Genomic DNA, 22139 nt, shown 5'->3' with positions numbered 1-22139 from the left:
AAGCATTCCTGTCCAGAAGTCCTGTGGCTTTGTCTGTGCCTGGTCGAATATCTGGCTTCTTGGTGTCCACCGGTCTGTCGTTTGGGATTCTGCCTGCCCTCCAGTTCTGAGAGTCTGTGTCGGCTACATTGGGGTTCCTGTCCGTTTGCCAGTATTTGTACCGGTTCCGTGAGTAGCGGCTTTGCCGCGTCCGTCGGCCTAGGCCGCAGTATTCTTTGGTTATAATTTGTTTCTGGTGTTTTGCAGAGGGTTCTGCTTGTGCTGTCACCGCCGGTACACAACGGTATTGTGTCGGCGAGTGGACAGCATTTCCTTTGTTGTTCTTTTCCTTTGGCGGCGTGCCGCACATATATTTAGGTTTAGGGTTGTTAGTAGCCCCTAGCCTTCTGTTTGTTTTAGCTAGAGGTCCCCTTGTTATTATCCTGTCTCGGTTCACGCCTTGTCTCAATCTAAGACCTGGGGGCATCAGAGTTGGGCAGACCTAATCCGCCCTTCAAACGCGGCTGCCGTGGGCCCAAGAAACCATAGTCACTCAGGCGTGAACAGACCACACGGGTGAAACAACGGAGGTAGGGTGCTAGGGGCTATTTCCACACCACACCTTGTTTCAGCGTCACGTTAAGGTGCTCAGGACTCACTACGCAACATCTCCCTTGTTCTGAGCACCAGGAACCTAACACAGAGGGCAAAACAGAGGGGGAGGGCACATTAATGGCGCAGTGAGTGTTATTGTATATATATTTCTATAAAAGCGCTGTACTGGGGGCGTGGCTTGGCACAGCATGGAGTAGGCAGCAGGCTGCTGTAGCTCCCTATTCTTCATCCTTGAACCCATCCTTAACCCCAGTGTTTTTGGAATTCACACTCATCTGCTGCTGTGTGAACCTCTCCTGCACCCCCTGAGACGTCTGGCGCCGCTGTGCGCCTTGTACCTGCAGAGATTTGGACATTGTGGAGGGACCTGCCCAGCCCGCAGCAGCGCCTTCTGCCCTGCTTGTGACCTCTCCCTGCACAAGGTACTCTCCCCTCCCCTCTCTGTTGTGCTGGGACACATGCTCCATTATTAACTGCTGCTGGCAATTACAGAGGCCTGCTGCTTCCCACCCAGTGTGCTGCAGTATATATGTTTATGCCTGGGCCCTGCATTGGGCTGGTTGCCTGAGTCTCTCTCAACATATTTGGATTACAATTCTGATTTGCTGCACTGCCTTCTATGAATACTGACTGTGCCCTGTTTATCTTGGATCCTGTTTGATCACACTCAGGGGTGCATTTTGTGTTTCTTAATTCCCTGAAGCAGCTGCTGTACTCCAAGCTTCACTATATAAGACTTTGCCACTCATTTTGTGCTTATTTACACTTTTTTTCCTGAAGCGATTATTCCTCCTGCAGTAGTATGGGAAAAACCGGCAATGCTGCTGCCACTGCTGCGCGCTTGGAAAGATTTGCTAGAAATCCACGCGGGCCGACACCCCCGCGTACCCAGGCTACACCGCCTCCCGCACCGCAGCACGCTTCGGAGGAAACCTCTGTTACTGATGTTATGCAATCCACACAGCAAATTCTGCAAGCCATCAATACGTCTGATACGAGGGTGATAGACAAGATCGGCCAGGTTCAGGCTGATATCTCAATCATTTATCATGACATGCAAAGGCTGCGTGAGCGTGTGGGGGGTGTAGAGCAACGTGTCTCTGACATTGAAGATGTGACTGCACCACTCAAGGGTAGTGTCGCTGACCTTTCATCCCAGATGGCTGCTATTAAAACCAAGTTGTCGGATATGGAGGGCCGCTTACGAAGAAATAACGTACGCTTTGTGGGGCTGCCTGAGCGAGCTGAGGGTACACATCCAGAAAAATTCTTGGAGGACTGGCTACTCAGTGTGTTTAAAAAAAGATGATTTTAGTGCGCAATTCGCGGTGGAGCGCGCACATCGTTTACCCTTTCAGGCCCCCCCTCCCGGTGCCCCAGCGCGCACCTTTATTGCTCGCATGCTCCACTTCAAGGATCGGGATGCCATTCTCCGCCTGGCCAGGTTGCACGGTCCGTTGCAGTTTGATAACCACTCTGTGTCTGTTTTCCCTGACTTTGCTATGGACGTACAGAAATCCAGGTCCCAATTTCTTCAGGTCAAATGAAAGCTGAGGGACAGGCAGATTCAGTATTCAATGCTGTTCCCTGCCAGACTGCGGGTGATATATGAGGGCTCTACCCATTTCTTCAACTCTCCGAGAGAGGCCGAGGTGTGGCTGGAGCAGAGACCCCGTGCACCTCGCTGAATGGAGCTCCTATTGTACCGCCAGTTTATTCTGTGGTTTTTTTCTCTCTCTCTCTCTTAGGTTTTTCTTTTTTTTTTATTATGTGAGAGTTCATATGGTTGACTATTGTATGTGAAGGTTTATTTGTATGTCTTTTTACCGGGGGCCACTATCCTTTACAGGGAACCCTTGCTGTGATATAGTAGTTGGGGGTGTCTACTCCTAACTGTTCCCTTTTTACGACCTTTACTATTTAGTTTTTTTTTTAGTTTAGGTAACGGGAAGTTTGGTTGGGGATATAGTTATATCTAGGTTCCTGATGGATGTACAGGGTGGGGGGTGGTTGGGTTGTTGCTGTTTTATTGTTTTTTTGCTTAAATATTGGTATTTTTTGTTATGGTCAAGTACTGCTGGTGATTTAAGGCTGCAATGTATCTTTATAGTCATGGTGGATGTGTTCTGGCGTCCTTGTTTCTCGATTGCTCCGAACTTTTTCTCTTCCTCTCTTTTGCGTATTTGTACGCCTGCTGCTCTGATCTACATGTGCTCTGATGAGGTATTCTCTGTCATTGTGTCATTTCACCTTTTTCTCCTTTTCTCTTCTTTTCTCCTGTTTTCCAGTCTAACGTCTTTCAATGTTGGTAGCATCTGAGGGGCTTCACCTACTCGGCTGGAACGTGAGGTGCCTTAATAATAAAATAAAGAGAGCATTGGTCCTGTCGCAAGCTAAAAAATATAAGGCGGATATTATTTGCTTTTCGGAGACTCATTTGGTTGGTGTTAAGACGATGGCCCTGAAAAAACCGTGGGTGGGATGGCTGTTTCATTCTACCTTTTCACAAAATGCCAGGGGGGTGTCTGTACTTATCAGAAAATCTGTAAATTTTCATTTAGATCATAGTCAGGTGGATCAGTATGGTCGCTTTGTTTTTCTTAGAGCCTTCGTTAACTCCACCCTTCTACATATTCTTGCAGTATATGTTCCCCCCTCTTACAATAATGACGTTTTGCGACAAACTATGTCATTTGTTGCATTGTCACCATCTACTCCCACCATCTGTATTGGTGACTATAATAATGTAATGGACTTATCTTTAGATAGGTGGAGAGAGAGCCCCCATACTGATCTATCATCTCCTTCTCCTACCCCCTTCTCTAATTTAACTACTGAATTGGGATTAATTGATATTTGGAGGGTCCGGTTTCCCCATGAGAGCCAATACTCCTGCTATTCGGCTACTTTTAATACATTCTCCCGTATTGACCTGGCCCTCATATCACCAGATTTGACCCCTAAGGTAACTCAGATTAAATACTTACCCAGAGGGATTTCTGACCATTCACCTGTCTTACTGGTCTTAGATCCTTTGTCTCCCCCCAGGGAATCTTGTTTTGGAAACTTAACCCATTCTGGCTGTCCTTAATGGGTGATGGAGCTGATTTGCTTGCTGACTGGCTAGACTTCCAGGATTTTAACGCCTCCTGCCCTACCCCTACTGTTAAGCATGATGCATTTAAAGCCTCTATCCGTGGCTCCCTTATTAAAAGGGTGGCTGCTATTAAAAGGTCTAGTAGGGAAGAGGAATCCCGCCTTGAAACAATTTGTTGTCAATTAGAAGCCGACTATATTTTGCACAAATCCCCCTCCTTGCATGCTAGCTGGGAGATGGCCAGACGGGAGTGGATGACGTTTCTTTTAGATAAATCCAAGCGTCGGTTATTGTTCTCCAAGCATTCTCTATACTCACAGGCGGAGATTGGGGGTAGTTATCTCGCCTTCCTATCTAGGGAAGAGAGGGGTAGTATTTCTGTCCAACAGGTGTGTGATCCCCAGGGTGTTATGAAGCACTCGTGCCCTGATATTACTGAAGTATTTTTTGATTACTACTCTTCGCTGTACGGGTCTAAAGTGTCTTATACAATGGATCAAATGAGAGACTCTCTCTCCCATATACAATTGCCCCAACTGTCTCCGGAATCTGTTGAATATTTGGATTCCCCATTCATCACTGAGGAATTAGATGCTGCTATAGCATCGTTCCCCAATAATAAGGCTCCCTGGTGTGACGGAATACTCATTGAATTGTACAAACGCTTTAAAGAATTCTATACCCCTTATTTGGTTGAACTATTTAACACTTTGTTTGACTATGGTTCTTTGCCCCCCTCGATGTCTGAGGCTATAATAGTAATTCTTAAGCCAGGTAAGGACCCCACCTCCCCAGACTCCTATCGCCCTATTATCTACAGATGTAAAAATTTAAATAAAGTTGTTACATCTATTGTCCACTGTGACCAAACGGGTTTTATGCCGGGGAAGTCTACGGTACAGAACCTCCGAAGACTCTTTTGCCATCTGCAGAGAGGGGACAGGTCCGAGGCGGGGGCAGTGGTGGTGTCCCTGGATGCTGCCAAGGCCTTTGACTCGGTAGAATGGGGGTACCTGTGGGAAGTGCTTCATAAATTTGCGTTCGGTCCTAAATTTGTTCGGTGGGTCCAGTTGCTCTATTCTTCCCCGGCTGCTCGTGTTTCAGTCAATGGTCATGTGTCACGACCCTTTTCACTGGAGAGGGGTACGAGGCAGGGCTGCCCACTCTCTCCGGCCCTATTTGCCCATGCCATTGAACCGCTAGCTAGTTGCATACGTATGTCCCCGGACATTGTAGGCATTAAGGTTATGAGCCATGTTGATACTATTGCACTATATGCTGACGATATGCTTTTATTTCTTAATGATTCTGAGAATTCGTTACTCACTATGTTGCAGTTAGTTAATCATTTTGGAACTTATTCTGGTTTACAGCTAAATTGGAACAAGTCCAATATCTACCCCATATCTTGTGTTCTCCCTGATGTGACGGACTCCTCTTGCCCGCTGCAGTGGACCCTCCAGTTTAAATATTTGGGGATTTGGATCTCTCCTTGTCCGCAGGACTATGTTGCATTAAATGTGGAGCCTGTGACACGTAATTTTAAAAAGAAGGCTCACCTGTGGAAGAAGCTTCCTCTCACTGTGATGGGCCGTATTAATTTATTTAAAATGTCTATCCAACCCAGGTATCTGTATGTGCTGCAACATTCTCCTGTGTACATACCTAAAAAAGTTTTTTCCTCTATTGACAGCGTATTGAACTCTTTTGTTTGGGGAGGCGGGGCGCCTAGGGTGGCTATGAAGGCCCTGGTTAAGTCCAAGTTAGATGGAGGTCTTGGCCTCTCTAATTTGAGACTATACTACTTGGCCTCTCAGCTGGTTTACCTTTCTTGTTGGCTCCTGGATGCAGGTGGGGACACATTGTTGGGGTTCTATGCCGAGTGGGTGGAGTCTCCTCTCACTCTACTTCATTTTTTGCTATCTGGCTCTACTCTCTCTGGTCTTCCCCCTATTCTTAGACAGGCTCTTCTGGTCTGGCGATTGGCGCACACCTTTTTTGACTGGCAAGACATTGATACTGATACACCCCTGTGGTTTAATGCCTCTTATAGGGAGCTACTGCCCCTATCCTCGGATACTTTATGGCGGCGGATGGGAGTTACAACATTTGCTTAGCTTTATGATAATGGTATTCTTAAATCATTTGAGCGGCTACGTGGCGACTATGCTGTTGCTAATACTGCTTTTTTTCACTACCTCCAGCTGCGTCATGCACTGCAGGCGCAGCTGGGTATGGCCCCCTTAACTATATCGGTGTCTCCAGTCAAGAAATTGCTCCGTTCGTTGGGGTCCAGGGGACACATATCTCTGATTTATGTCGCATTGAATGTGCAGGTTAATTCTCATCTGTTTGACCCCTTGAAACTTAAATGGGAAGGAAATATTGTCGATCTCTCCAATGAACAATGGATACAGATTTTGGGATCCATTCGTTATACCACCCCGTGTGTTCGATATCAGCAGGTATATTTTTATACCTTACATAGAACATATCGTACCCCAGTAATGTTGTATAGTGCACATCTTCGCTCTGATACCTGCTGTCCGAAGTGCAATGGGGAGGGTGCTGACTTTTGGCACCTATTATGGTCATGCCCAAGGTTGGCACCATTTTGGGCTGCAGTTTGGAATGATATTGTCCTTACAGAACCATCATTGCCAGTAATGAACTCTAGATTGTGCCTGTTCGGGTTAGACCTTGAAGAGACGCATTCTCTGGTCATATATCGTTATGTACTATGCTTAACCACTCTGGCAAAAGTCTTAATAGCCAGAAAATGGTTCTCCCCTGAATTAGCCAATATATCTCATTGGCGGGCTCTAGTCAACGAGGTTTCTGGCCATGAACGAGCAATGTTTAGATCTAGTGACATGCTGGTTAAATACTCTAATAAATGGGATAGATGGAATACGTCAGCCCTTGGAGTGGGTGGGACGTGATGGAAAGGGGAAGGTATCCTGTGTAATGTATACTGTAGCTAATACGGAATGTGATATTATGCCTGTTTGCTCTGGGGCGGTGCGGGAAGCATGGAGGCTTTAGAAATGACTCCTCATTGTTGTATTGACTATATATATGCGATATGTTGCCTGCTACATGTCATATCTTGTTTAACAGGTATACTGTAAATCCAATGTCATTGATGTTTTTGATATACTATTTTTTGTACTTGACCTGTTTGTTGAGCTAGGTTTAGCTGCTTTATGTTTTTTTGTTTTTGTTTGTATATGTAAAACACTATCAATAAAAAATTACTGAATTTAAAAAAAAAAAAAGCGCTGTACTAGCTGGGATTTTATTCCAGTGTCCGGTGGCGCTGGGTGTGTGCGGGCATACTCTCTGTCTCTCCAAAGGGCCTTTTTGGGGGACTGTCTCCATATAGATATATCCCTGAGTGTGTGGGGGTGTCGGTACGTGTGTGTCGGCATGTCTGAAGCGGAAGGCTCATCTAGGGAGAAGGTGGAGCAGATGATTGTGGTGTCTCCGTCGGCAACGCCGACACCTGATTGGTTGGATATGTGGAATGTTTTAAATGCAAATGTGTCTTTATTACATAAGAGATTGGACAAAGCAGAGTCCAGGGATAACACAGGGAGTCAATCCATGGCTCTGACTGTATCACAGGGCCCTTCTGGGTCTCAGAAACGTCCACTGTCCCAAGTAGCAGACACTGATACCGACACGGATTCTGACTCCAGTGTCGACTACGATGATGCGAAGTTACACCCAAGGATGGCCAAAAGTATTCATTATATGATTATTGCAATAAAAGATGTTTTGCATATCACAGATGATCCCTCTGTCCCTGATACGAGGGTATGCATGTTTAAGGAAAAGAAACCTGAGGTAACTTTTCCCCCATCTCATGAGCTGAATGAGTTATTTGAAAAAGTTGTCAGCAGTCTTCATTCCGGGAGTGGACAACTGGGAAGCAGACTTCCTCAGCAGACACGATCTCCATCCAGGAGAGTGGGGACTTCATCAAGAAGTGTTTGCAGAGATAACCAGTCTTTGGGGACTTCCTCAAATAGACATGATGGCGTCAAGCCTCAACAAGAAGCTTCGGAGGTATTGTGCCAGGTCAAGGGACCCTCAGGCAGTAGCGGTAGACGCCCTGGTGACACCATGGGTGTTTCAGTGAGTATATGTATTTACTCCTCTTCCTCTCATCTCCAAAATATTGAGAATCATAAGAAGAAAAATAGTGCAGACAATACTCATTGTTCCAGATTGGCCTCGAAGGCCTGGTATTCAGATCTTCAGGAGATGCTCACAGAAGATCCATGGCCTCTTCCTCTCAGGGAGGACCTGTTGCAGCAGGGGTCCTGCGTGTTCCAAGACTTACCGCGGTTACGTTTGACGGCATGGTGGTTGAACACGAATCCTAGCTGGAAAAGGTATTCCGGAGGAAGTCATCCCTACTCTGATAAGGGCTAGGAAGGAGGTGACGGCGAAACATTATCACCGTATCTTGAGGAGGTATGTTTCTTGGTGTGAAGCCAAGAATGCTCCTACGGAGGATTTCCACCTGGGCTGTTTTCTCCACTTTTTACAGACAGGAGTGGATATGGGCCTGAAGTTAGGCTCCATTAAGATACAGATTTCGGCCCTATCTATATTCTTTCAGAAGGAATTGGCTTCTCTCCCAGAAGTCCAGACTTTTGTAAAGGGGGTGCTGCACATCCAGCCTCCTTTTGTGCCCCCAGTGGCACCATGGGACCTTAACGTGGTGTTACAGTTCCTTAAGTCACACTGGTTTGAACCTATTCAAACAGTTGAGTTGAAATTTCTCACTTGGAAAGTGGTCATGATGTTGGCCTTGGCATCTGCGAGGCGGGTGTCCGAATTGGCGGCTTTGTCTCACAAATTTTCCATGTGGACAGAGCAGAGTTGAGGACTCGTCCTCAATTTCTGCCTAAGGTGGTTTCATATGAACCAACCTATTGTGGTGCCTGTGGCTACGGGGGACTTGGAGGATTCCAAGTCTCTTGATGTAGTCATGGCCTTAAAAGTTTATGTAGCCAGGACGGCTCGGATTAGGAAAACAGAGGCACTGTTTGTCCTGTATGCAGCCAACAAGGTTGGCGCCCCTGCTTCTAAGCATACTATTGCCCGCTGGATCTGTAACACGATTCAGCAAGCTCATTCTACGGCTGGATTGCCGGTACCAAATTCGGTAAAGGCCCATTCCACTAGGAAGGTGGGCTCTTCTTGGGAAGCTGCCCGAGGCATCTCGGCATTGCAACTTTGCCGAGCGGCTACTTGGTCGGGTTCAAACACTTTTGCTAAATTCTACAAGTTTGATACCTTGGCTGAGGAGGACCTCATGTTTGCTCAATCAGTGCTGCAGAGTCATCCGCACTCTCCCGCGCCGGTCTGGAGCTTTGGTATAAAGCCCATGGTCCTTACGGAGTCCCCAGCATCCTCTAGGACGTAAGAGAAAATAAGATTTTAAACCTACCGGTAAATCTTTTTCTCCTAGTCCGTAGAGGATGCTGGGCGCCCGTCCCAGTGCGGACTATTTCTGCAAGACTTGTATATAGTTATTGCTTACATAAGGGTTATGTTACAGTTTTGATCAGTCTCGGGCTGATGCTGTTTGTTTCATGCTGTTAACTGGTTCGTATTTTCCATGTTGTACGGTGTGGGCTGGTTTGAATCTTGCCATTAGATTAACAAAAATCCTTTCCTCGTACTGTCCGTTTCTCTAACTGAGGTCTGGAGGAGGGGCATAGAGGGAGGAGCCAGTGCACACCCATTCTAAAGTCTTTAGAGTGCCCATGTCTCCTGCGGAGCCCGTCTATACCCCATGGTCCTTACGGAGTCCCCAGCATCCTCTACGGACTAGGAGAAAAAGATTTACTGGTAGGTTTAAAATCTTATTATCTTTTTATTTTTAATTATGTATACATATTTACTAAGCAGGACAGCTTACAGGGGCAGTATGTGCATGTCCTACCTGTTTATACTCCATTGAGGATGGCATATGGTACAGTACAGTGGAAATATTTTGCAGTTAATGGTACTTTTTAGGCTGACAGTACCAACACAAGCATCCAAATGCCGCCCCCAAACATGTGCTGCTTTTCTTGTGTCATTATTTACAGATCTGGCCTTTGGAAGGGTCAAAGGAGGATGGTTCCTTTCTAAGACTATTATTTTGATTCACATTGACATCTGTGCAAAATTCGGACACTCCTGCATCAAATGGGATGAAACCAACACGAGGTGGTCCAGTTGGATCCTGCCAGCCAGCAGCGATCGGGCAAACAGCCCAGCTTCACCCCTTCCTGCTGGCCTCAGATGTGAGTGAAAAAAAACACAGCCACGGCTCTGCACACATCCCCTCCCCCCCCCCCATCCCGTCCTGATTACTGTGGCCAGCAGTAAACAGACAGCAAAGCATCACTGCATTCTCACCCCACATCTCTCCCCCCGTTACTGGTATCAGTCGCGATGTTTAGCAATGTTCCGATGGTGACCGATTTAAAATCGATTTTCAGTATTTCTTTTATTTCAAAAAAATAATTATAAAAAAAAAAATCTTTGTGGAGAACTTTAAAACCATGTTCTTCACCTAATTCACTTATAAAAAAAAAACCAACATTTTATGAGCAGTTTTCAGAGAAAAAAAACCACACCAGTTAAGTGGTTAAGGGGAGTTAGGGTCCCAGTTGGAAATCACAGCGGAATGCGCCGGGCAGAACTTTGACTCAGGGAGCCAGTTTTGGCCTTTCCACTGGATGGATTTTGAAGGAAACTTCAGAGTGGCAACATTGGATCCCAGAAGACATACTAGGGGGTTGGGGTTCTGGTCGGACCTCTCGTTGTTGTAAGCTGGGCAGAACTTTGACTCGGGGAGCCTGTTCTGGGTCTTCCACTGGATGGATTTTGAGGAAAACTTTACAGAGTGGTAACATTGGATCTCAGAAGAAATATTAGGGGGTTGGGGACCTAGTCTGACCTCCCGTTGGTATATGCTGGGCAGAACTTTGACACAGGGAGGCTATTCTGGGCCTTCCACTTGATGGATTTGGATGAAAACTTTACTGAATACTGAATAACTGACAGAAATGACCATGATTCAATGACCTGAAATAATGGACTGAAATAACCATAATTCAATTAACTAAAATAACTGACAGAAATGGAGATGGGAAGACAAAATACACTATGTTGTGTACCCAAAAGCCTTGGAATAGCAACACTGAAAACAGAAGGAAAATTACACTGACCAACGACTACAGGCAAATGCAAAGGGGTTTTCCTTCTTGGTCAGCAGCTCAAATTATGACAACAGCAATAGTATAAAAGATGATTACTAGAGCTTCCACCACAACATGCAATTTAAGGGACAGAGAAGAGCTACTGCACATGCCCAGTGGTAGCAGCTGCTTCTACCAAGTTTGTTGCGTGTGTATGAATTTGAGCACTCAGTCAGTGCACTGGACCAGAGAGTAGCTGCCAGAAGGAAGAGGCAAGAGCCTTACCATAAGGTGGGTTCTTAGAAAGTGTAGTTCTGTCGCCTACTGGTTTTTTTATCTTTGTGTATTTATTTATTTATTTAAGTATTATGGCATGTTTAACTAATATACGGTAAATAACATAAGTGATCAGGAAAAGGTTAAATATGTTTGATGCAGCTTACAGCATAGACCACCTATATTGTTAAATATTAATATAGTATCCAGTGTATAAACATACTAATATGTACAATAATGTCCAGGGTCGGTACTAGGTTCTTCTACTGTTTCCCCAGACTCCCGCACTTGCTCCAATGTTCAGCAGAATGGGAGATTGTGAATTGCATTTGGAAACCCCCCTCTAGCATAAAGTTAATGGATCATTGTTACACTTTATAACTGTCAAATTGTTACTTTAATTACTTCATTCTGTGCCCCAATTCTGGTTTAAATAGACTCTCACACTTGGTGTCTTCATCTGCTCATACTTTTTTTTTTTTTTTACTTAGTGGTAGCAGATGCTATTCTTTACGTTTCTTTCATAGCTGGAACAGACGTGGGTGCAGTGGAGTTGATGAGCCGGACATCATGGTTACCAGCCACACATGCAGGCTCAATGTCACCTGGAAGTTCTGGGCCAGAAGTTCGTCTCCCCCGGCCCCTGGTCACTAGCTGCATGCTCGGCGGGTTTCTTCACCTCTCCTCTTTATAAGGTAAGCTTATTTCGTTACTCACTGTGCCCCAAAACGTTGGTTTACTGTGACCACTTTTTAAATATACTTTGATTCTGAAACAATCTCCTGAGTGCTGCTGCCTGTTTTACGGATACACCTACAAATGTTCCTACTCATATAAGGAGAGTGCCGATCCATTTGCTCTCTCTCTCTCTATATTGTCAAAGTCAGAAAAATATCACGCTGCACATTGCCATATATGCACCTCATGCGTGTGCCCGCTGCACGTGCATGAGCCCTCCCGTGCGTGCATATACTCGCAGTCGCGTGCACTCGCAGGCGCACGGTATGTGCATTTACGGTAGAGTTTGTGTGCGTCTAGCGGGCGACTCAATCGTTACATATTTTAGTCATATAATGTATCTTGTAGATTATGGTCCCGTTGATAGAATCTGAAAGTTTAGTTAATGTAGCATGTTCAGAGACAGAGAGATCCCTCTTTGTTTGATATGAAGGGTCAGACAGGGGTTACACAGTGGTGTTTAGTATCCATCGGAAGGGTATATAATTAGCAATATTCCGGTGTTGGTTAGAAACGGATTAATCGCTCGTGCGTATAGTTATGACTATAAGAAGTTTATGGACATTTACTATATTTGCAGTTTATTACCCATGCGGCGGGAAACCTGAGTTCCCCTCCCACCTGAGCAGTTTGAAATAGTCACAGCCCACCTGTATGAACCAACCTATGACCTTTTGTTAGAATGCGGAGACGGATTCCTGTGTCCAATGAACAATAAGAATGTAGGGACCATTGTACTGTACTGTGTGTAAGTGTATATAAAGACAAGCCGACCTGGGCCAGCTCCACTCTACTCTTCTCAACGGTTCTCATCACTGATAATCGGGAGCTGGATATCCAGGAAGGCGCTTGCGATTGTTTCCCCTTGTGCGTAAGTTCTCTGCAACCATTTTACCTCCTATTAATGTTGTAAGCCATTCTCTCTCTCTTTCCCCTTAAATGTAATTGTGTCACTATTGTATTTTAACGTGTAGTAATTCTGTTAGGTGTTTATGTTAGTTTGGTAGTGTATAAATTGTACTGTGTATTCTTTTGCAATTGAACGTTCATTCTCTCCCTTAAAAGGTGTTAGAACCTTAGACCGGTATTTGAGTGTTTATTATATTGCTAAGGGTTCTCTGAGCGTCTCAGTCGCTCATACAGCTTTTAAACTAACAAGGTTACACTGCGTTACATTTACACTTTATCACTGCACAAAGGTTTACAGTATAAGTACATTACTTATGGTATAGTTATTAAGGTTTAATTCTGTGAGCGTCAGCGCCGCTTGTGATCTCCTCGTGGTCTCGAGCGTCCGCTACGCTGGTAGCGTATCATTACGGTAATCGGCAGCCTATGGTGTGCTCGATACCAACAGCGTATTCTCGCGAGCGTTTGTGTCGCTCGAGCGGCTCGCTCCCGATACAGCGTCCGCTACGCTAAGGGCGTACCCTTACGGTACCTCGTGCGCCAATTGCGTACTGTGTCTCTTAACCTTTTATAGTGTTTAATATAGGGTAAATCTGTAGGCTTTATCAATTGGGGGCTCCTCCGCTCTTCACATATCTGCACTAGGTAACTTTAGCAGACATTATCGGTCAGCAAAGGGCGGGAAGGTGGTATCCCTCGTAGTGCTGACCAGATAAGCGTCTGCTTCGCTTAGTAAGGAGTGCTGAGGGAATCCGGAACCGGAGGTAAGAACAATACGCTATTATCTTTTAAAACTGTTTATTTCTGTTTTTGCATACGCACACACACGCACGCACACATCTACATTGTTGCAGCTCACTTTCTAGTTGCCATCAGAATTGATTAGTAGACACGTGCTGAAGAAATCTGGTGCTATTTAGTTGAGATTAAATAGGATAATTTTTAAGGGAATAATTGTAAAGGACACGCAAACAGCATAGCAAATACTGTGTGGTGTACGGTAAGCGATCATAGTTGAATATCGTTTACATTGATAGAAGCGTGTTGATTGTGTCGCTGTGGGTATATCTGCACTTTGTGCATACGTGTCTCGGACAACGTGCGAGGTCACGTACGTGACGCAAAGGCATACGCACGCGGCGTGTTTTACGCAACGGAGCGTACGGATACGCCCACAGAGACTAAAATCACACAATAACCTTGTTTAGGGTGGGCGGTATAGTACAGCCACCTGATAATAGCACACGGTTGTTCAGTTTTTCCAAAAAAAGTATTAGTTAAAAGAGAACCTTTTTCTATTGCAAAACCCAGGGATTGGACTCCTGCCTGTATGAAAGGAATTTCTGTACAGAAAGATCAGTATGCATATGAGTGAGTAGGAGTGAGTGTGGAACTTAAGGTATTATTTTTGTGAACCCACAAATCAGGATCCCGTCGGAGACCACATCAGGTGAGTGGACACTTGGTGGCGTAGACTGGCTTGCCCGCGTTAACATTGTAGAAGGTAAAAGGAGCAAGTAGTTTCCGCAGACAAAATGACTGCGAGGTATTTAAGCGCAGCCCGAGGGGTTTGGCGTAGCACCCATATAGTCAAGTTAAAGCTCCGGCTGAAGGTTTCGCAGCCTAAACAACCGATTCCATTGGTCGTAAAGCGTATAAATATTTAGTTATTTATGCGCTGTGCGACTGGACCGCACGTAATTGTGTGCATTAGTTTGTTACCTTGATACCCATTAAAAATTTATTGTGGGATCATAAACGCTATTTGTACATTCTAACGTGATTTGTGTAGGTTTTTGTTATTTTAAGGGAGTTTCGCTGTTCACTAAGGAAATCTCCAACAACCAATACTTACTGGGGAGGGATCGCATACTCCCACGCGCCCCAGTAAATAGAGGTTACAAAAGATCCCACGGATTGGATAGGCCAATTGGGGGGGAGAGTGAGTGAAGGCACTAGTTGAACTTTCACCGTCGCCTTACCGCGGGCAATCAGGTCTGTTTGTGAGAATTAGCTAAGACAGCAATATCTACAAACGATGGGGGCCAGTTGTTCAAAGAAGGGACGTCCAACAAGGGTTCACGTTGGTAGTTGCTGGCCCAAAGGGTCCGCAAGGTATCAGGTATTCAAAGAATGGGAACGAATGACAGAGGATGATGGGGAACAGTCTCCCCGGGTAGGCAGTCTGAACCCTGAGGTATTACAGAACCTACGAAAAAGGATAGGTCTAATAAAATCTGCCAAGCAGAGGATTAGACAAAATGATTGTTTACAGTTATGGCAACGGGAAAGTGAAATACAAGGAGAATTAGCTCATACAGCTGACTCTCACCTTGGTGAGAGAAATGTGGCAATGGGAGAGAAGGTGGTTACAGAGAATGGCACACTGGTGTATGATAAAAATGCACTTAGCAACTGTATTATAAATGATAAGAATAATTGTAATAAACGTAACAATGATAATTGCAATACTGTTTAATGTACAACTGTTAACCTGTGCAAGTCGCACCCCATGTTAAACTTCCCTCAGGATTACCAGCAAGAAAGTGAGCCCAGAACGATGTCGGCACCTTTTCTAGCAGCCACCACACAAGACATCCAGGTGGACGCGACCAATTCGGTAAAGGCAATAATCAAACCCCCTAACGGAGGGTCAGGTGAGGTCGTGTCCACAGGTACGTACGGTGTTATATATCATGCACAAACAAATGTACCTCATATTGAAGAACCAACACAAGATGATGTAATTGAATTTAGTCCTGTCAGGGTGATCACAGTCCCCAATGGGAAGACTGACGCTCAGGGAATCATTCCCGTCAAGGACAGTGCAATGCGCCGTCCCTGGTCTCGGACAGAATTAAGGTCAATTATGTCTGAATTCCCTGACCCTAGGAAAGATCTAGATGCATGTCAGAGATTTATTAAAGAACTAGGAAACTCCACAGAACCCACCAACAAAGATTGGCGGACAGTGCTGAGGGCATGTTTGCCCTCCAGCGTTGACCCTGCGAAATTTATTGCTGATTGTAGATTAGACACAGAGGTACCTCGTACGGAGGAACACAATCAGGAATGTATTAAGCAGATCAACCGACAGTTAGGAGTATATTTCCCAGCCGTTGTCGAGTGGAAAGAAATCTTCTCCATAAAACAAAACGAAGGGGAAAGTATTTCTAATTATTTCAATCGAGCACTGCAAGTAATGGCTAGAGACACTGGGATCACAGACATCAAAACAAATGCACAGCATAAAGAAGTAGCGGTTAAGTTATTAATGAATGGTTTAAAGGAGGTGTTGAGAACAAGGGTACAGACCACCAACCCAAACTGGAGAAATATCTCGGTGGCTGCACTAAGAAAGTCCGCTGTTGGGCATGAGCAAAACATCAGCAAGCACAGGGAAACACAGAGACGTAAGGAGCCTCAGATCCCTGTGGGTAAGTCCAAGGTGATAAGGTGTTATAATTGCCAGAAGGAAGGCCATTATGCAAGAGATTGTAGATCAAGAAATTTACAGAAGGTATATCAACCCCCTAGACAACAACATAACCATGGTATCCAAGGAGTCAGGGAAGTACAGGGAAAGCGGTTGATGGTGATGAGCATCCAAGCGTTTGAGGAGGCATCAAATCAACCAAGCCCTCAGGTCACTGGCACTTGGAGGAAGCCCAGGGCTTGTTTTTCTTGTAAAAGAGAAGGGCATTATGCCAGCAACTGTAACAGCCCACATAACGTCAGACCCCCTAGACAAGAACACGAGCAGAGTTACGACACTTGGAAGTATAATCAGGTATCACGCATGTCAAATTTTGGTCCACACATATAATTTATGATTAGGAAAGTTGATCATTAATCTTGATAAAGCCTGAGGTAACAGTTAACAAATTGGGAGGTCGTTCCTTGAAGACACAGGAATGACCGGGTAAAAATTGTAATGTATCTGTAAAATGTTTCTTTTTCCCCATCTCTGACGTTCACCACAACAGCTCCAACATCACCTGACTACTTGACCTTTGCAGAAGTCTACCAAACCCCAGCATGACCTACCCGCATCAATGTATCCTGGCCAGATACAAAGGGTGGAGTATGGAAATGCTGGTGGGAGGGACTGCGCAAGGATACCATAGGACATGTAGATGTGACAGCCTGACAGAAGATCTGACAATGTTTTTTTTTTCTCTCCTGAAAAAATTTTTTTTTTCCTGTTGTTGTTTATTGTTGATTTATGTGACGCATATATATATATATATGAACGATTCTCTCTCTCTCTTGTTGTTTTTTTTTTCTCTCTCTCTTCTTTCTCATGTTCTTCTCATAACGTTATAGATGGTATGTCACACATCAGTTGGATAAATGGTAATGCAAGATTTATTCTCCTTACAGAAAGAGCACTGAGCTAGAAGGAATATTGTATCACCAGATTGATTAGAAGACTGAGAGACAGCATCTTTGAGATGACAGCAGAACAAGAAGAACAACAAGACTAGAGAACTAATTATCGTAACAAGTTTCTCTCCCCCTCAAACTGTTTTTCTGTACCCCCATTACAAATTTCTCCTTTTCTCCTCCTGTAAGATGGACTTGCCCCAAGAGACTGTGATATGGATTTTCCTGTTGACCAGAGCAGTCTGTTTCGGTGAGAGTACCAGTGAGGTCGAGAAAGGATCCAGAATGGGTTTCTGATGACTGAGACGGAGGTGTAAATTTCCAATAACAACACAATCACCGAGCAAAGGCGAGTACCGGAAAACGATCTAGCAGCCATGTTATTCGTAAACATTGTAAAGGATTGTTAGCTAAAGAGAATTGCATCTGTAGGCATTGTGATAACTTAGTTGAGGATGGGTGCATCAAGAAATGTCAGTCCAATTTTAACATTAACATGGACCGGCATCCATTGGGTGACTATCACTCATTAGTGGGTAAGGTGTTAAACCAAACAGACTGTTGGGTATGCTCTCAAGTACCTCAAGGTCACAGCAAGTCAGGACTAGTACCATTTCCTTTAACGATAGGGGAGGTACTTGAGTTAAGTGGTGGGAGGCCGGTGGACAAGAGGTTTAATATCTCTAGTCCTCCTAGTTTGAAGCTCCACCAATACCATGTGGATAGGTCCTTCGTGTGCTTTAACATTTCCAATCCCCGAAAGCCGGGAAATTGGGAAGTGTCATGGAATAACAAAACCATAACCTTTTCACATAGAGCCGATAGATTGCCCACAGATACAGAGCTCATACGCCACATAGCCGATAGTGGAAAATATTTCCGATATAGGTATACCCTAGGAAGTAGGACCATGAGAGTTGGAGAAGTATCACCAGGATACTGTGCACATATCATACAACCGGATACGTGTACTAGACAGATGGGAGAATTAGGGTTAGGAGAGTCCACATGGAAAATGTGTAATATGGTTATGTCACACTCCGTCCCATATGTTCTCCCCGATGATGCATACTTCATATGCGGGAGAAAGGCGTATGAGCGGCTTGCCCCAAACTCAGAGGGATTATGTTATATTGGAAAAGTACCGCCTGAAGTAATGACTGTATCGCATAACAAAATTGATTTGATTTACGACCCAACCATTGAGACCACGCTGTGATAAAATGTGATTCTAAGGTCCGTTTCTTTCACCCGTTTCTCCTTTGTTTTCCTCCAAGGTAAAAAGACATCCGCTTGGAAGAAGAATTTGACAACCTTTTACACAGACCATTGATGGACAATGCCATAGACCCCCAATATCCCTAGCGATTTTAAAATTTTACGATAGCCCAACACTTTTGTAAGTCTATGGACATTGAGAAAGCTTTTTGCTCAAGCAATTATAGCAAAAGCATCGGGAGACTACAGTCAACATGTACATCAAGACAAGACACCAGACAAGACTTCAATCAACAAATGTATATTAAACTCACATAGTTTATGACTGCATTTACCATAATTGCTCCTTATCTTCATCTCTACAACCTTCAGGTAATGACACACATAGTCGATAGGGAATATAGGCACAGATATCAGCACGCACATATCCCCCCCATTCATGTATCATCAACTAAAATGTGCTCCCCCATTTTGTTGCAACCAAAAGCCGAAAAGAGCTCGGTAAAGTTTGACAGCCCATCCACAGACCCGTACCACGGGATAAGAAGGAATTCAAATGTATACTTCGCAATACCTCGAAGCTTGATTTAAAACACGTACGGCACGATGATACATGACCCCTCAAACATGGACTCATACATACATGCTTCTACTATCTCACTAGGTCATACCTTTTTCCCACCTTCTTCTCTTCTCCCTTACCCAATCATAGAAATGTATTATACATGACATATATTTTTCTCTTTTTGAACTGTTTTAGGAAGTGGCAGTTATTGGTGACTGCCAAAGGGTGGACTGTCAAAGTCAGAAAAATATCACGCTGCACATTGCCATATATGCACCTCATGCGTGTGCCCGCTGCACGTGCATGAGCCCTCCCGTGCGTGCATATACTCGCAGTCGCGTGCACTCGCAGGCGCACGGTATGTGCATTTACGGTAGAGTTTGTGTGCGTCTAGCGGGCGACTCAATCGTTACATATTTTAGTCATATAATGTATCTTGTAGATTATGGTCCCGTTGATAGAATCTGAAAGTTTAGTTAATGTAGCATGTTCAGAGACAGAGAGATCCCTCTTTGTTTGATACGAAGGGTCAGACAGGGGTTACACAGTGGTGTTTAGTATCCATCGGAAGGGTATATAATTAGCAATATTCCGGTGTTGGTTAGAAACGGATTAATCGCTCGTGCGTATAGTTATGACTATAAGAAGTTTATGGACATGTACTATATTTGCAGTTTATTATCCATGCGGCGGGAAACCTGAGTTCCCCTCCCACCTGAGCAGTTTGAAATAGTCACAGCCCACCTGTATGAACCAACCTATGACCTTTTGTTATAATGCGGAGACGGATTCCTGTGTCCAATGAACAATAAGAATGTGTTATGCACACCAGTGCCTGCAGGAAAGTACTGGTGTCAGAACTGTTATGCACTCCAGTGCCTGCAGGAATGTACTGGTGTTTGAACTGTTATGCAAAACAAATGGACTCACAGACAGACTGGGGAATATGACATAACGTACACAGAAGGTGATAGGGTAACAAAATACACACAAGGTGAACAGAGAAGCCCAGAGGCTAAGGAACTGGGTATCTCCCTTGTATTAGAACTGCTCAGATGGGAAAAGCAAGATGTTGTGTTTTAATACGTAGAGAACCCGAAATGCTGTTGCTAAGGGCAACAGCAAAACCCTAAAGGGTTACCAACGGGTGTGGCAGTAAACTCCTTGGTCAGAGATGGAATGATAGACACAAGGAGAGTCTCCACAATCCTAATTCTCACTTGCAGTGCACAGGTTCAGCTTACTGCCACTAAACTGACCCCTGACACCTAGCACAGTGAGACAGGATTAGACAGGCAAGTCTTAGAATACAGCCGCAAACTTGCTAAGTTCACAGAGTAGTAACAGAACCCCAGCAAGCTAAACGACTGACTCCAGTCTTACTGCTAGGTCTGGATTGGCAGAGTGTAATACCAAATCCCCAGGCCTATTTGCAGTAAGCAACAAACAAATACAAAGCTACACAGTACTGGTTGACTTTCAGGAACTGACTAACCAACAAAGATTCAGCAGCATCTGCTTACCCTGAGAAGAGGCCTTATAAAGCAGGTGCTGTCCACGCCCCACTCAGACCTCACAGACTGTGAGCACAAAAACCAGCATCGGATCCCCTGCCGTGCACAGAGCCTATAACCACTGCACAGCAAAAGACCCGAACCGGAGTATCAGCTGCGCTCAGGTTACTCCGCTAGCACTTGTCTCCCGGTTGCCATGACGACGTGGCAGCACAGGGCAGGAGACCCTAACAGAATGTAGGGACCATTGTACTGTACTGTGTGTAAGTGTATATAAAGACAAGCCGACCTGGGCCAGCTCCACTCTACTCTTCTCAACGGTTCTCATCACTGATAATCGGGAGCTGGATATCCAGGAAGGCGCTTGCGATTGTTTCCCCTTGTGCGTAAGTTCTCTGCAACCATTTTACCTCCTATTAATGTTGTAAGCCATTATCTCTCTCTTTCCCCTTAAATGTAATTGTGTCACTATTGTATTTTAACGTGTAGTAATTCTGTTAGGTGTTTATGTTAGTTTGGTAGTGTATAAATTGTACTGTGTATTCTTTTGCAATCGAACGTTCATTCTCTCCCTTAAAAGGTGTTAGAACCTTAGACCGGTATTTGAGTGTTTATTATATTGCTAAGGGTTCTCTGAGCGTCTCAGTCGCTCATACAGCTTTTAAACTAACAAGGTTACACTGCGTTACATTTACACCTTATCACTGCACAAAGGTTTACAGTATAAGTACATTACTTATGGTATAGTTATTAAGGTTTAATTCTGTGAGCGTCAGCGCCGCTTGTGATCTCCTCGTGGTCTCGAGCGTCCGCTACGCTGGTAGCGTATCATTACGGTAATCGGCAGCCTATGGTGTGCTTGATACCAACAGCGTATTCTCGCGAGCGTTTGTGTCGCTCGAGCGGCTCGCTCCCGATACAGCGTCCGCTACGCTAAGGGCGTACCCTTACGGTACCTCGTGCGCCAATTGCGTACTGTGTCTCTTAACCTTTTATAGTGTTTAATATAGGGTAAATCTGTAGGCTTCATCAATATATATATATATATATATATATATATATATATATATAGATATGTGTATAGATATGTGTATAGATAGGTAGAGATTTACAGTATATATATATATATACTGTAAATCTCTATCTACCTATCTATCTAAAATAAATAATAAAATAATAATTTTATGCTATGTCCTCTAAATTTTCAACTTCCATGTCTATTTTCTCTATACATCACATTTACATACAGTATTTATTTTAACACATAGGGGTCTATACATGAAGCAGTGAAAAGTGTGGAGAAATGAGCCAGTGGAGAAGTTGGCTATGGCAACCAATCAGCATTGAAGTAACATCATTTTCATACTATACAATTGTACGGAGCATCTGATTGGTTGCCATGGGCAACTTCTCCATAGGCTCACTTCTCCACTCTTTTTACTGCTTCATGAATAGACCCCTTAGGGCGGTGTCCTATTATGCACGGCAATTTACCACGACTAATTACAGCTGTCAGGATTCCAGCGTCTGTATTTCGACTGCCGGGATCCTGACAGCCGGCATTCTGACTGCATCCCATTAGATCATGTTATTCATCCATTACAATCCACTGATCTCCAAGTGTATGTATTTTA

At 44.5% G+C, this 22139-nt stretch overlaps 1 protein-coding gene across 2 annotated transcripts in view; it reads right to left on the bottom strand.

Moving 5' to 3' along the window:
- NAAA (N-acylethanolamine acid amidase) overlaps window positions 1-22139 on the bottom strand; it is a 96319-nt gene that overhangs the window by 4753 nt on the left and 69427 nt on the right. Inside the window, exon 9 of one of the 2 annotated variants that reach the window (XM_063919905.1) lies at window positions 2619-2947. The exons of the other annotated variant lie outside the window; for it this stretch is intronic. Coding sequence (XP_063775975.1) covers window positions 2924-2947 — 24 coding nt within the window. The 3' untranslated portion in view covers window positions 2619-2923. Of the gene's footprint in view, window positions 1-2618; window positions 2948-22139 lie in introns of those variants that run through there. 2 annotated transcript variants of the gene reach the window in all.

Source organism: Pseudophryne corroboree, chromosome 1 (assembly GCF_028390025.1).
Source record: "Pseudophryne corroboree isolate aPseCor3 chromosome 1, aPseCor3.hap2, whole genome shotgun sequence".
Lineage (NCBI taxonomy): Eukaryota > Metazoa > Chordata > Amphibia > Anura > Myobatrachidae > Pseudophryne > Pseudophryne corroboree.
The sequence above is the reverse complement of the archived record's forward strand: the minus strand, read 5'-3'. Positions and strand labels throughout refer to the sequence as shown.